At 44.7% G+C, this 15,429-nt stretch overlaps 1 protein-coding gene across 3 annotated transcripts in view; it reads right to left on the bottom strand.

Moving 5' to 3' along the window:
* The window catches only part of TOM1L1 (target of myb1 like 1 membrane trafficking protein), an 88,016-nt gene that overhangs the window by 35,512 nt on the left and 37,075 nt on the right, over positions 1-15,429 (bottom strand). For 2 of the 3 annotated variants that reach the window (XM_030208368.1, XM_030208367.1), the window contains exons 5-7: positions 12,853-12,984; positions 5,809-5,898; positions 1,617-1,733 (exon numbers count right to left, since the gene is read on the bottom strand). In XM_030208368.1, coding sequence (XP_030064228.1) covers positions 1,617-1,733; positions 5,809-5,898; positions 12,853-12,984 — 339 coding nt within the window. The remainder of the gene's footprint in view (positions 1-1,616; positions 1,734-5,808; positions 5,899-12,852; positions 12,985-15,429) is intronic. The other variant, XM_030208369.1, reaches the window with a different exon arrangement.

Below are 15,429 nucleotides of genomic sequence, written 5' to 3'. Positions count from 1 at the left end.
CTAAAAATGCTGGCTCCTCCTACATCCCAATGGCATGAATCTCTATGTTTTGCACTTACTCGTTTTGTTTTCAAAAATGGACCAGAAAACAAAACGTCCAAAGCACAAAACCCTGTTCGAAACAGTATTTTCGGGGAAAAAAAAAAAAAAAAAAGATAGACATTTGTCTTTTTTGAAAATGACCTTTTGTGTAAAACACCCAAAGCCGGACTTAAGACGTCATATCGAAAATGCCCCTCTATGTGACTTTGGAAGTTTTTCTGTTTTGAAAATGAGAACTTAAAAGATTACCACAACCCAAACACAAGAATAAAACAACAGTGACTTAAAGATCCACAAAGAATTGACAACTGAGTGCCGCAGACATCATGTCTGATCTCTGTTGGCATGCCTGACTAAGGGGCCCTTTTACTAAAAGGCATTAAACTCTACTGCATGGTTAGCATACTCAAAAAAAAAAAAAACCTTACTGAAAAACATGTTAAAGTGTTTTGCAGAAATTTGCCTGTTTGCTGAGATAACTGCGTGTTATTTATTGTTTGTATTTTTTTCTGTAAGGGGCGTGTCAGCGGTGGAGAATGGGCATGGAAGCGTTAACCAGCCAGCGTTCACGTTATCATGCACTAATGCTGGGTTAACATGGGAGCTCTGTGTACCCCCTAAATAGAAAGTGATAAGTGCTCCTGCATTAAGGGAACAGTGGTAAGCCCAATGCAGGTTTACCGCACGCTAATCTGGAACTACCGCCGGCCCAACGCGGGCACCAGAGGTAGTTCCAGCCCTGGCATGCGCCATTTGCTACGCTAAGGAAAACAGCTATTTTCCAGCGTGGGGTTAACTCATAAGACATAAGCATCGCCACACTGGGACAGACCAAAGGTCCATCTAGCCCAGCACCCTGTCTCAGACAGTGGCCAATCCAGGTCACAATCACCCGACAAGATCCACGGAGCAAAGCATTTTGTACTGCTTGTCCCAGGAATAGTGGATTTTTCCCTACGTCCATTTAATAACATTCTATGGCCTTTTCCTTCAGGAAGCCGTCCAAACCTTTCTTAAACTCTGCTAACTGCCTTAACCACTCGGCGGTAATCGGGCAGCACCGTGCGCTACCCGGTTACTGCAGAGTTAGCGCAGGGGCCCTTAATGTCACCTCAATGGGTGGTGTTAAGTGCTCCCCCCACCCTTTGCATGGCCACGCGATAAGTGAAATCTTACCACATGGCAGGTTTAGTGGCACTGAAACACAGTCCGTGTTGGGTCTACAAATAAAGGACTCTTGATTGTCACATACTTGACGGCACCTGGGTGCTTTTTGTTGTTTGTTAATAAATTGACTGGTACCCTACTGCCACCTGCTTGTGTTTTTTTTTTGGCCTACTATCATTATCATCTTACTCTGTGTTGGACATCACCTCTTTCTGTGAGCATAAGTGGGATCCTCCAAAAGCAATGATGAGCAGTAATCCCTGTCCTAATGCAGAAATGACCAGAAGACACGCTCACCCTTGCTTTGGAGATGAAGTCACAAGAAAGAGGAGATAATTTAAGACAGAAAGAGGACAGTTAGTGCCAAAGTTATCAGACAACAACGGACCGTGTAAGTGAGAGAATACCTGTAGAAGGTCCATATCTTCAGGTTTCTCAGAGCCAGGAACATTTTCAAGTAATATTGCTGACATCACTGTGACGTTCATTTTCACCATATCCAGTTCACTGTACAGCTTTGCAATCTATTCATCACAACATAATCGCATTTTTATACTGTTGATCCCCAAAAGTTTACAAGCAAGAATGCAAACTAATTAACTAATTAAGGGGTCATTTTACTAAGGTGAGCTAATAGATTTATCGCACACTAATTATTAGCATGCGCTAAATGATAAGATGCCCGTTATATTCCTAGGGGCATCTTATCATTTAGCGCTCACTAAGTATGAGCGCACCTTTAAAAAAGGACCCCTAAGACACTGAAATAATTACTACACTGAAATAACACAAACAGAAAAGCATGAACCAAATAACCATAAATACACGAGAACAATACAGTAAAACAGAGAACATATTCCACACTTCTTCAATGAAACAAACAAGAAATAGGGCAAATCGTAACAACAGCTAAGATGAAACTTCTAAATAACAAAAGGAAAGAGAAGTTGACCCTTAAAAATTAAAAGCAGCATTTTTGAAAGGATATCGAAGTTTGTACATCACATATACATGTCTATTTCACCACATTTTAGAACAGGATCGGCTGGCATGCAGGAGTTTCTGGTATTAAATTCTAGGTTGCAGACGTTTGGTCTGAAATTTTTATTGTGTCCTTGCTCATGTGTTATTTTTCATGGAAATAAGTCTTGTATGTTTTTTTAACCCAACAACTATCTGAGGGCCTCTTTTATCAAGCCCTGCTAATGGGTCCCGCGCAGCATTACCGCACCGAGAATCACTAGTGAAGCTCGATAAAAGAGGTCCTGAGTTTCTAGTGTCTAAGGAAGAAGAAAGGATTCAAGGAACTGTTCCACTTAGGTTGGTTAGGTGGAAGATTAGGAACATGGAGGCGTATTTTCAAAGCCCAAAGTTACATAGCATCTTAAAATTGATATTGCTATGACTTGAGATTTATTATGGGATTCTTACCGCTACATCACCGTGTGCCAAATCAACCCTACCGCTGGGCTCACTCAGGAGCCCGCGGTAGTTCCGGTTTCCAGCATGCAGCGATTAGGGCACTAGAAAATTTTCGTTTTGCTGCACCTCCATTTTCGGCAAAAATTTTAAAAAGGTATTTTTTTTATAGGTGCGCTAAAAAATGATTCTGCGTGTGCCCAAAACACATGTCTATACTACCACAGGCCATTTTCAGCACACCTTGGTAAAAGGACCCCTGTGTGCACAAATTTAGGCGTGACCCTGTTTTGTGATTCAAATCAAACATGAAGGTAGAGGTAAGAACCCTACGTCAAAATCCGACAGCTAACCAAAAAGTAAGGGTGGACCAAAAAATCTTCGCAGCCAGAGGTTGAATAAAAGAACTTTAATTCGGCACCAGAGTAGTGTATGACCCGACACGGGGCCATGTTTCGACAGAACAACCATCTGCCTCAGGGGTCTGACACTTACTGTAGAAAACCACAAGGTATGGGTGCACAATAATACAAAAGGAACAATAAACCACTTGAATGCAGTGAAGCAACACAGACGCCAAAAAGCCCACCAAAAGAAGTGATCGCATATCCTACTCTAGTGCTGAATAAAAGCTTTTATCGACCTCTGGCTGCGCAGATTTTTTGATCCACCCCTACTTTTTGGTTTCCTGTTTTGTGCATGCAATTTAATAGAATAACTAGCCAATTAGTGCCGATAATTGACTTAACAAGCAATTATTGGCACTAATTAGATTTAATTGGGGATTACACACGTAAAGTGAGGAGCAGAAACTGTGCCTACAATTTACGCGCGGCCCGAAAAAGGGAATGGAGAAACGGGAGGGTCATGGGCATTTTGAAACAGATTGGGGGTGTGGTCTTGAGTTACTCATGTAATTATAGAATAACAGTGCTGTGTGCGTAAATTTAGGCACACGCATTTGCACCGTGTTGTCGTTGGTGCAAATGGGCGCGCCTTAATTTACATGCCAAATTTTAGACACTGATTATAGAATACTGCTTAAGGGGTCCTTTTACTAAGGCACGCTGAAAAATGGCTTGCAGTAGTGTAGACGCGTGTTTTGGGCGCGCACAGAATCGGTTTTCAGCACACCTGCAAAAAATGCCTTTTTAACATTTTTGCCGAAAATGGACATGTGGCAAAATGAAAATTGCCACGCATCCATTTTGGATCTGAGATCTTACCGCCAGCCATTGACCTAGCGGTAAAGTCTCACGCGGTAACTGGGCAGTAATGACTTATATGCGCCAAATGCCACTTGGCGCGTGTCCAATATGCAAATGAAAATTATTTTACAGACATGCATGTCCAATGCGCGCCAAAAATGAAATTACTGCAAGAGCAATGCAGTAGTTAACCCCATTTTGGCACGCGTAGACACTTATGCGGCTTAGTAAAAGGGCCCCTAAGTTTTTTTTTATTCTGTGTGTAGCCCAGGGCTGCCGAGGGACATAGCTGGGTCCGGGACAAGACTGCCCCCCCACCTGGGCTGCTGCTGCTGCACCGCCCCCCACATTTGGGCCCCCATCCCCTTACCTTGTTTGGTCTGTCGTCTCCTGCTCCTGTGTCCTGGGACCCGGATGATTGTATTAACATGGTAACCCAGGTCATCATGTTAATGCAATCATCCGGGTCCCGGCATGCAAGAGCAGCAGAAGAGAGCCAGACAGACCTGGAAGCAGGAAGAAGCTTGCTGAGGCTGGGCCTGGGGAATTTTGCCCCCCCCCCCGCCCCCACTCTCGGCGGCCCTGATCTAGCCCATAATGAATATGCATGAGACAGATTTGCAAACAATGCCTCCATTAAAAATTCAGAGATATAATAGATATGGTAATCCATATACCTATCTGTTTATCTATCTATAAAAGCATCTCTACTAAAACACTGCTTCTGTATCAAACTGGTTTAGAATGAGTCAGGAAACCATCGAGTCATGTTTTACTTCTCCTTAATGTACTACTTTTGTGTGTCATGTCTTGTCCTTAGTTTCCAAGAATGGATTCAGAAGCTCCAATGGCATGTAAACTCAAAGACAAACACAGTAAGCCATATGACAGCATGACACAAGTGTAGACAAAATCAGAAGCCAAGAGGAAACTGCAAGTGTCACCGAGCACGCAAGTTCAGTGGCTCTTGACTCCACAGCCATTGGAGACCCAGTACATACAAACTGATCTCATGCACGTTCATTGTGGATATCCTGAACACGTGACTGGATTCAGGGTCACCGGGACAGGTATGGGAACTACTGGGCTAGAGATCATAGATCAGGGGTGTCCAACCTCAGTCCTCACCAGGTTGGGTTTTCAGAAGTTCCCCAATGAATATGCATGAGATCTATTTGCATACAACGGAAGCAGTACATACAAACAGATCTCATGTATATTCATTGTTATTACTACAAGGGTTACACTCTATATTAGTTAGTCATACTGTATTAAATACCCATCAACTAGACCACTATATATGTTATATATTTCAAAATATAATTACTCTTTATTACTTTGTTACTCACTACATGCTCACTCATGAGTGAGCATGTAGTGAGTAACAAAGTAATAAAGAGTAATTATATTTTGAAATATATAACATATATAGTAGTCTAGTTGATGGGTATGTATATTCATTGGGGAAATCCTGAAACCAAACTGAATTATAGCCCTTAAGGACTGAAGTTGGACAACCCTCCATAGATGGAAAACCTGAAGACTCAAGTTCATCTCTACCCTCAGCTTGCTAATGGTTCTAAAGTGACCTTGGTGCTTGTTTTAGAAGCTCGATTTGTACTTTAGACAGGCACATGCCCCCACAGTGGTTGATGTACCCACCTTCCGAAAGTGAAATTGGCAAGGGATACCAGGTTCTGTGAAGCATTTCTTTTTCCCCAAAGCTTTATGACTCTAAAATGGTTGACATAAATGTTTGTGTTCCAGCACGTGTTGGTTATTTCAGCGAAGGTTGGATAATCGAGACTGCACTGTGCCAGAAACGCCCAGTTGTCGTAATAGGATTTGCAGCTATCATGAACTAAAGTCCCGCATTAAACTGCGATAACTACAATCTTAATGCACTTAAAAGGGTCCCTGGGAGAACCAAGAGAATCTAAAAGCCATCCGCCATCAAAACTAATTACTATACCTGTTCAGGAGCCAGAAGTACAGTTGCACCCTTGGGAGAAAGTTCTAGAGAGGAATTCACAGAGGAAACAGAAGTGGCTTGATGTGAACTCTGATAACACACAATAGAGAAAAAACAATCACAGTCAGCTCCACAACACTACTACTTATCACTTCTATAGCACTGCAAGGCATACGCAGCGCTGTACACCATACATGAAAAGACAGTCCCTGCTCAAAGAGCTCACAATCTAAAAATGGAATGTTGCTAGTGGAATAGCAACATTCCATGTAGAATGTCAAATAGTAGCAACAGAATCTCCAATAGTAGCAACATTCCATGTAGAATCTCAAGTAATAGCAACATTCCAGAATCTCAAATAGTAGCAACATTCCATGTTCCACTGTACTAACCACTAGGCTACTCCTCCACTAGCAACATTCCGTGTAGAAGCCTGCCCTTGCAGATCAGCAACGTAGCGGCGCAGGCTTCTGTTTCTGTGAGTCTGACGTCCTGCACGTACATGCAGGATGTCAGACTCACAGAAACAGAAGCCTGCGCGGCCGCGTTACTGATCTGTAAGGGCAGGCTTCTACATTACTACTACTTATCACTGCTATAGCGCTACCAGGCATATGCAGCGCTCTACACCACACACATAAAGACAGTCCCTGCTCAAAAGAGCTTACAATCTAATAAGACAGGTAACAGACAGAACAACTAAGAGGCAGGGGGAATTAAAAAGGAGGGGATAAAGGTACAGGCAAGTGAGCAGTGGTTAGGACTTAAAAGCAGCGTCAAAGAGGTGGGCTTTTAGCTTGGACTTAAAAACGGCCAAAGACGGGGCTAGACGTACAGGCTCTGGAAGTCTATTCCAGGCGTGTGGTGCAGCGAGATGGAAGGAACGGAGTCTGGAATTAGCAGTAGAGGAGAAGGGGGCCGACAAGAGAGATTTGTCAACAGAATGGAGTGTTCGAGGAGGGGTGTAGGGAGAGACAAGAGTGGAGAGGTACTGGGGAGCAGCAGAGTAAATACACTTATAATACACAAACATGAAAAGACAGCCATATAAGATTGGGAAAATAGGAAAGCTAGACGTCGGGTGATGCGCCGCCTCCTTCCCTGACGCTTCGTTGCCGGAAACGCCACGGAGGTAAATTGAAAAGAAGAAAAAAAAAAACAAAACGATGCATGGATGCGAAGGTGCGGTGGGGGGGGGGGGGGGGGGGGAGAAGAGGGCGGGCCAGGCTGGGACATGGGAGAGAGAGTAGCATGGATGCGAAGGGGTGGGGGCATGGAAGGGCGAGCGGGGACTTGCTGGAAAAGGATGCATGGAGGCGGCAGGGGACAGAGGAGCATGGATGGGTATGGATTAGGAGGGCAGGGCACAGGGAGAGAGGGGAATTACTGGAAATGGATGAATGGAGGGGGCAGGGGACAGAGGAGCATGGATGGGCATGGATTGGGAGAGCAGGCCTCAGGCAGAGAGGGGAAATGCTGGATAGGAAAAATGGAGGGGCCAGGTGACAGAGGAGCATGGATGGGCATGGATTGGAAGGGCAGGACTCAGGGAGAGGGGAATTGCTGGATAGGGATGAATGGAGGGGACAGATGGGCATGGATGGATATGGATTGCAGAGCAGGCCTCAGGCAGAGAGGGGAAATGCTGGATAGGGAAAAATGGAGGGGCCAGGTGACAGAGGAGCATGGATGGGCATGGATTGGAAGGGCAGGACTCAGGGAGAGGGGAATTGCTGGATAGGGATGAATGGAGGGGACAGATGGGCATGGATGGATATGGATTGCAGAGCAGGCCTCAGGCAGAGAGGGGAAATGCTGGATAGGGAAAAATGGAGGGGCCAGGTGACAGAGGAGCATGGATGGGCATGGATTGGAAGGGCAGGACTCAGGGAGAGGGGAATTGCTGGATAGGGATGAATGGAGGGGACAGATGGGCATGGATTGCAGAGCAGGCCTCAGGCAGAGAGGGGAAATGCTGGATAGGGAAAAATGGAGGGGCGAGGTGACAGATGAGCATGGATGGGCATGGATTGGAAGGGCAGGACTCAGGGAGAGGGGAATTGCTGGATAGGGATGAATGGAGGGGACAGATGGGCATGGATGGATATGGATTGCAGAGCAGGCCTCAGGCAGAGAGGGGAAATGCTGGATAGGGAAAAATGGAGGGGCCAGGTGACAGAGGAGCATGGATGGGCATGGATTGGAAGGGCAGGACTCAGGGAGAGGGGAATTGCTGCATAGGGATGAATGGAGGGGACAGATGGGCATGGATGGATATGGATTGCAGGGCAGGCCTCAGGCAGAGAGGGGAAATGCTGGATAGGGATGAATGGAGGGGGCAGGTGACAGACAAACATGGATGGCCATGGATTGGGAGGGCAGGGCTCAGGGACAGAGGGGAATTGCTGGAAAAGGATGAATGGAGGGGGCAGGGGACAGATGGCCATGGATTGGGAGGGCACGGCTCACACTCTCTCTCTCATATACAATGTCTTTCTGACTCTCACTCTCACACACTCTGTCTCACACAGTATCACATTCACTCTCTATGTGCCACACAGTCACTCACACACTCGCTTGGTGTCATACACTCACTCTCACAGAGAATCTGTGTCTCACACACACTCTCTCTCTTGCCCACACACACACACTCTCTCTCACACTGTGTCTCACATACACACTTGCACACACTCTCATTCTCACACACACTCTCTCACAAACACACTCACACCCAGACTCACTCTCTCTCTCACACACTCACACTTTCACTCTGACTCTCAAACAGTCACTCTCACATACACTCTCCCAAACATACACACTCCAAGGAAAACCTTGCTAGCGCCCGTTTCATTTGTGTCAGAAACGGGCCTTTTTTACTAGTAATTATAATAATCATAATCAAAACAAGCTCAGCAGATATCTCTATATATAAAAGGCACCACCAACGTTCTAAATGAAGCCTCCAGCCGGAAGTGTGAAGGGGGAGAGATATCCGGTTTCCCCATGAGTGTCTGCCCCGCCCTCGCTCTCTCTGTAACACAACAGTGAAGGAAAACACAGCAAAGCACGAAATCAAATCGCTCTCTCTGTAACAGTGAAGGACTCAGAGGGGGGAGGGGAGAGAGGGCAGAAGCCCTCACTATCTCTGTAACACAAACAAAGCACAGCAGGAAACTTAACACTGAAGGACTCGACTCCGAGGGGGGAAGGGGACAGAGAAGACAGACAGCACAGGGGACGGGAGAGAGGGCAGAGGGCAGGGACACACACACTCCCACATGCACACAGAAGAAAACCTTGCTAGCCCCCGTTTCATTTGCATCAGAAACGGGGCTTTTTTACTAGTGATAATATAATTAAACCATAGAAAAAACTATTGACCCAGTGGGTTAAGCTGATTTCAAATTTAGACTTCCAAAATTGTTTTTATTGCTACAGATATACAGTGGAACTTTTTTCTGGCTTTTTTTAGTTCACTTTGGGGTGGGGTTTAGGATCGGGGCAGCACTAGCCTGAATGTCTTTTTTAATTCTGTTTTCTTCATTTTCTTTTCCTATCTTGACATTGGAGTTCTTTTCTTTTATGTTGTTTTTACATTGTAAACCACTTTGATTATAGTACATTTTTTGTAAAAAATAATAATAATAATAAAAAAACTGCTAGGCTAGAGTTTAAGAAGTGTGATTTGTATATTTATTAAAGCACTGGACACTGATTCTCAGATTCTTTTTTTTTTTTTTTTATAATTTCAAAATTTACATTACAAGATAATCTTGTTTCAGAAAAACAGACAGGAAAATATTTTGTAGAATTACATCTTCCACCTAAATACAGTAATACAAAATTACAAGAATTGTCTTTTTTATATCACAAAAAACTTTGAAGAGGGGGCATGCATGAGGATAATGGGATTAAATCTAAAAAAAAAAAAAAAGGCTTAGCACGATCTTTCCATCCATCAATTCTTTAACTCAATCGGTTAGGGGATAACCATAGGAGTTTATACTTTCCTAGAATCAAGAAAAACTCTTAACTGCTCTGGCTGAAAGAAAATGTATTTTAAACCTTGATATTTGATAGTACATTTACTAGGATAATTCAAAAAGAAGGAGGCTCCCAAGTCTTGGGTCTCCTTTCTCATACTCAAGAACAACTTTCTAATTTCTTGTGTCTGCATTTATTAACTAATAGAGAGGTGGTTTTCCTACTTCTCCTTAAACACGACACTGTATGTAGGGTTACCATATGGCTCCAGAAAAAGGAGGACGGATTGAGCCAGCCGGGTTTACTTCCATTGCAAAGCAATGGAAGTAAAACCCGGCTGGCTCAATCCGTCCTCCTTTTTCTGGAGCCATATGGTAACCCTAACTGTATGACTTCCAGCACATTCTTTTCTTCTGATATCTTTTACTTGGACTCTGCTCCTGAATGTTTCTTCCGCTTTATCATCAAACCTATCTATACCCTCCCTGGGAGTAATTTTGACATAATACCTCAGTCTAAAAATAAATTAGTAAAGAGCCATGAAAGAGGAAGAGAGGACTGAGGGATGCTCAACCCAGCCCTTGGGACACACCCAGTCAATTGGGTTTTCAAGATGTCCACACTCATTATGCACGGGACAGATTTGCATACAGTAGAGGAAGGGCATAGAAACCAATTTCATGCACATCCCTTATGAATCTCTGGAAAAACCTGGCTGACTGGGTGTGTCGTGAAACTAGGTTTGGAAACACTAGCTCCAGCCCTTTTGGAACAGGTTCTGGTCACGTTTCAAGAGATTTTGTGTGCCTACAGTAGTTTCAACACAAAATCAGGACCACTACTCCAGAACTCAGGGCATGTTACAGTCAAGAAAAGAAAAAAAAACTGGACCATCTCAAATTGAGGGACTGGTATGGAAAAGGGCATGAGAAACACAAATAAAGAGCAAAGCGCAGAACACAGTAACATAGTAAATGACGGCTGATAAAGACCTTCATAGTCCATCTAGTATGTCCCAAGAGTCATATTCATTATTTGCGGATGATACTAAGATCTGTAACAGAGTGGACACCCCGGAGGGAGTGGAAAACATGAAAAAGGACCTACAGAAGCTAGAAGAATGGTCTAAGGTTTGGCAATTAAAATTCAATGCGAAGAAATGCAAAGTGATGCACTTAGGGAGTAGAAATCCACGGGAGACGTATGTGTTAGGCGGGGAGAGTCTGATAGGTACGGGCGGAGAGAGGGATCTTGGGGTGATAGTATCTGAGGATTTGAAGGCGACGAAACAGTGTGACAAGGCGGTGGCCGTAGCTAGAAGGTTGTTAGGCTGTATAAAGAGAGGTGTGACCAGCAGAAGAAAGGGGGTGTTGATGCCCCTGTATAAGTCGTTGGTGAGGCCCCACCTGGAGTATTGTGTTCAGTTTTGGAGGCCGTATCTTGATAAGGATGTAAAAAGAATTGAAGCGGTGCAAAGAAAAGCTACGAGAATGGTATGGGATTTGCGTTACAAGACGTATGAGGAGAGACTTGCTGAACTAAACATGTATACTCTGGAGGAAAGGAGAAACAGGGGTGATATGATACAGACGTTCAAATATTTGAAAGGTATTAATCCGCAAACGAACCTTTCCCGGAGATGGGAAGGTGGTAGAACGAGAGGACATGAAATGAGATTGAAGGGGGGCAGACTCAAGAAAAATGTCAGGAAGTATTTTTTCAGAGTAGTGGATGCTTGGAATGCCCTCCCGCGGGAGGTGGTGGAAATGAAAACGGTAACAGAATTCAAACATGCGTGGGATAAACATAAAGGAATCCTGTGCCGAAGGAATGGATCCTCAGGAGCTTAGTCAAGATCGGGAGGCAGGGCTGGTGGTTGGGAGGCGGGGATAGGGCTGGGCAGACTTATACAGTCTGCGCCAGAGCCGGTGGTGGGAAGCGGGACTGGTAGTTGGGAGGCGGGGATAGTGCTGGACAGACTTGTACGGTCTGTGCCAGAGCCGGTGGTTGGGAGGCAGGGCTGGTGGTGGGGAGGTGAGGATAGTGCTGGGCAGACTTATACGGTCTGTGCCTGTGCCAGAGCCGGTGGTTGGGAGGTGGGGCTGGTGGTTGGGAGGCGGGGATAGTGCGGGGCAGACTTATACGGTCTGTGCCCTGAAGAGCAAGTTGGCGGCGGCGGGGTCAGCAATGGCGGGGGGGGGGGGGGTGGCGGGTCGATAATGGCTGGGGGAGGTCGGTGGCACCGGAGGGGGGAGGAGCTAAAAATGTGCCCCCTCACCTCGGGCTCTGGACCCTCCCTCCCGCCGAAGTCTGGCTACGCCCCTGATACACACTAAACGGGGAGAGAGAGGGGTGGTATTGGGATCTGACAGATTTGTTGGTCATTTCGAGTTCTATGGTAGGGAGCTATAAGAGTCAAAACTCGCTACCTTGTTAGGTCTCGTTATTGATCTGTTCGATTCCTAGAGTGTTGATTGAGTTGTACATCCACATTTTATATGTAACCATTGTGGTGACTGTCTTTTTTGTATAGTGCAATAAAAAGATTTGAAACAAAAATGTTTTACTTGCTGAGTTCCACTTTAAGATGTCTTCCCCTACCATAACATTCATAACATTGTGTGAATGCGGTATAAAATACGCATACTTGATCCTAATCTGTCCTTGCCATTTTCAGGGTTCAGACTGTAAAACGCCTGCCCAACACTGGCTCTACTTCCCAACCCCTGGAGTTGCCATCAAAATCCACTCCACTCCATCCTGATCTGTCCGGCCATATATGGGACACAGACCATAGAAGTCTATCTGACATTAGTCACACTTCCCCACTACTGAAGTTCCCATCTAAGCACCATTTCTGCCCATCATAAATGAATTTATAGCTGTTGATGTGTTAAGTTTTGTTTTTATACTATTCTTTTTTTCTATTTAGGGATCTTTTATGTCCATCCCACGCATTTTTGAATGTTGTAACTGTTCTTGTCTCCACCAGAAAAAAAATACGATTCGTGTGTTTTTTTTAAGCCAGTTATGGTTTCCTCAAAATGCTTCTCTACCTACCTCGTGCTCTTCCATATCGGTTCTTGTGTTAGCCTGTGCAGATGGAAACTGGACTCCTTTCTTTATTAGATCCAGGTACACTTCCTTCACATCGCTGACATCAACAGAACCCCCCAAACCTTGCGACCATGTCTGTTTCACAGAAATGAACATCAATAAAAGTGTTTGCACTGTAGCAACTGTAAGTGATGATCTGCAAAGTCAGGCATGCAAATGTTCAAAGACAACGTCGACACTCAGGGGTCCTTTTACTAAGGTGCGCTGAAAAATGAGCTGCGGCTGTGTAGGCGCGTGTTATGGACGCGTGCATATCCCTTTTTCAGCACACCTGTAAAAAAAAGGCCTTTTAAAATTTTGCCAAAAATGGACGTGTGGCAAAATAAAAATTGGCACGCATCCATTTTGAGTCCGAGACCTTACCGCCAGCCATGGACTTAGTGGTAAGGTCTTTTGCATTCACCGTGCGGTAACTACCTACGCGCGTCAAGTCAGAGTTACTGGCAATAATTCAAATGTACATACCCTACTTAAGCGCATTCTGTAATGCAGTGCGCTTAACTTTAACACGCGCAGGGGTGGTTATGGGTGTGGAAATGGGCATTTCATGGGTGTTCTTTAATTTACGCTCATCGTTATAGAATATGGTCCAGTAAGTCTAAATCTATGCGCTGGGATTTACGCCATGTTTTTGCCAGTATATATGGACAGTAATTGTTTTAAGCACCCAGATATCAACTAAGCATATTCTATATACTGCACCTAAATCTAAATCTAACATTAGCACATGGCCAGATACTGAGAAAACGTAAAATAGCCCTTTCTCATGGCCATGGAAAAAATGGCCTAAGCACGCAGGAAACACCTGTGTAAGGGCGCACTAAGGCCATTTCTTACCACAGCTTAGTAAAGGGACACCTTAGTGCCTCCTCTTTAGGAGGTAGTTAATGGTCCTCTATGTTAACTGAAAAGTGCCAATTAGCGTGTTATTTGTAGCGCTCTAATCACAAAACACCTTCCATGTCCATGACACATCCCCTATCACAAAAAGCCTCTTAACTGGCATAATTGGCAACAATTTGGATTTACGTGCGCATCTTGCTAGGCATTATTCTGTAAAGATGTGTGTGTAAATCTTTTAGTGCACAACTGAAAAGGGAGAAAACAAAAACATAAGAATAGCCATACTGGGTCAGAGCACTGATCCTTCTAGCCCAGTATTCTGCTTTCAACAGTGGCCAATCCAGGTCACAAGTACCTGGCGGAAACCCAAAGAGTAGCGACATTCCATGTAGAACCCCAAAGAATAACAAGATTCCATTCAGAATCCCAAAGAGTAGCAACATTCCATGCTACCAATCTCAGAGTAAGCAGTAGCTTCCCCATGAATGTCTCAATAGCAGACTATGGACTTTTCCTCCAGGAACTTGTCCATACCTTTTTTAAACCCAGATACACTAACTGCTGTTACCACATCCTACGGCCGTGAGTTCCAGAGCTTAACTATTTGAGTGAAAACATATTTTCTCCTATTTGTTTTAAAAGTATTTCCATATAACTTCATTGAGTGTCCCCTGGTCTTTGTACTTTTGGAAAGAGTGAAAAATCGATTCACTTTTACCCGTTCTACACCACTCAGGATTTTGTAGACCTCAATCATACACCCCCCCCCCCCCCCCAGTCATCTCTTTTCCAAGTTGAAGAGTCCAAACCTCTTCAGCCTTTCCTCACACGAGAGGCGTTCCATCCCCTTTATCATTTTGGTTGCTCTTCTTCAGGAGCATTTACTAAAGTTACATGCAGTATTACAGAATTTGAGGAATACGCACCTACCGTATTTTTCGGACTATAAGACGCACTTTTTTCCCCAAAAATTTGGGAGGAAAATGGGGGGTGCGTCTTATAGTCCGAAGGTAGCGTTTTTGGACCTCTGTTCCGTACTTACAGGATTCCATGTTCCCTGGTGGTCTAGTGATGTCGAGGCAGGAAAGAGCCCCCTCTTTCCTGCCCATCGCGCTGCTCTCCGTGCTTCTCAATGCTTTCTGATGGTCTCGGCGATTCTCGGCGGCCATTTTGAATCTCGCCGAGACCGTCAGAAAGCATTGAGAAGCACGGAGAGCAGCGCGATGGGCAGGAAAGAGGGGGCTCTTTCCTGCCTCGACATCACTAGACCACCAGGGAACATGGAATCCTGTAAGTACGGGACGGAGGTCCAAAACCCGGACAAGACGCACCGGAGCACCTAGGTTTTAGAGGAGGGAAAGAGGAAAATTTTTTTTTTCCTATTTCCCTCCTCTAAAACCTAGGTGCGTCTTATGGTCCGGTGCGTCTTATAGTCCGAAAAATACGGTAATTTACACACAAGGATTCACACCTGGTTTCAGTTGGTGTAAATCCTTGAGCCCAAAGTTGGACATGGTTCCCGGTGCTATGCGCTACTCTTTAAACGGTGCTCAATTCAGAGCACTGTTTATAGAATAACGCTCAGCTCTTTTTTTTTTTTGGCGCTTAATGTAGTTGACTAAAATCGCCCCTAAAATAACAACTACCCTTTCTTAGCAACCACTAGTTCCTATGGAG

Source organism: Microcaecilia unicolor, chromosome 6 (assembly GCF_901765095.1).
Source record: "Microcaecilia unicolor chromosome 6, aMicUni1.1, whole genome shotgun sequence".
Taxonomy (NCBI): domain Eukaryota; kingdom Metazoa; phylum Chordata; class Amphibia; order Gymnophiona; family Siphonopidae; genus Microcaecilia; species Microcaecilia unicolor.
This window is presented reverse-complemented; position numbering and strand designations above follow the sequence as displayed.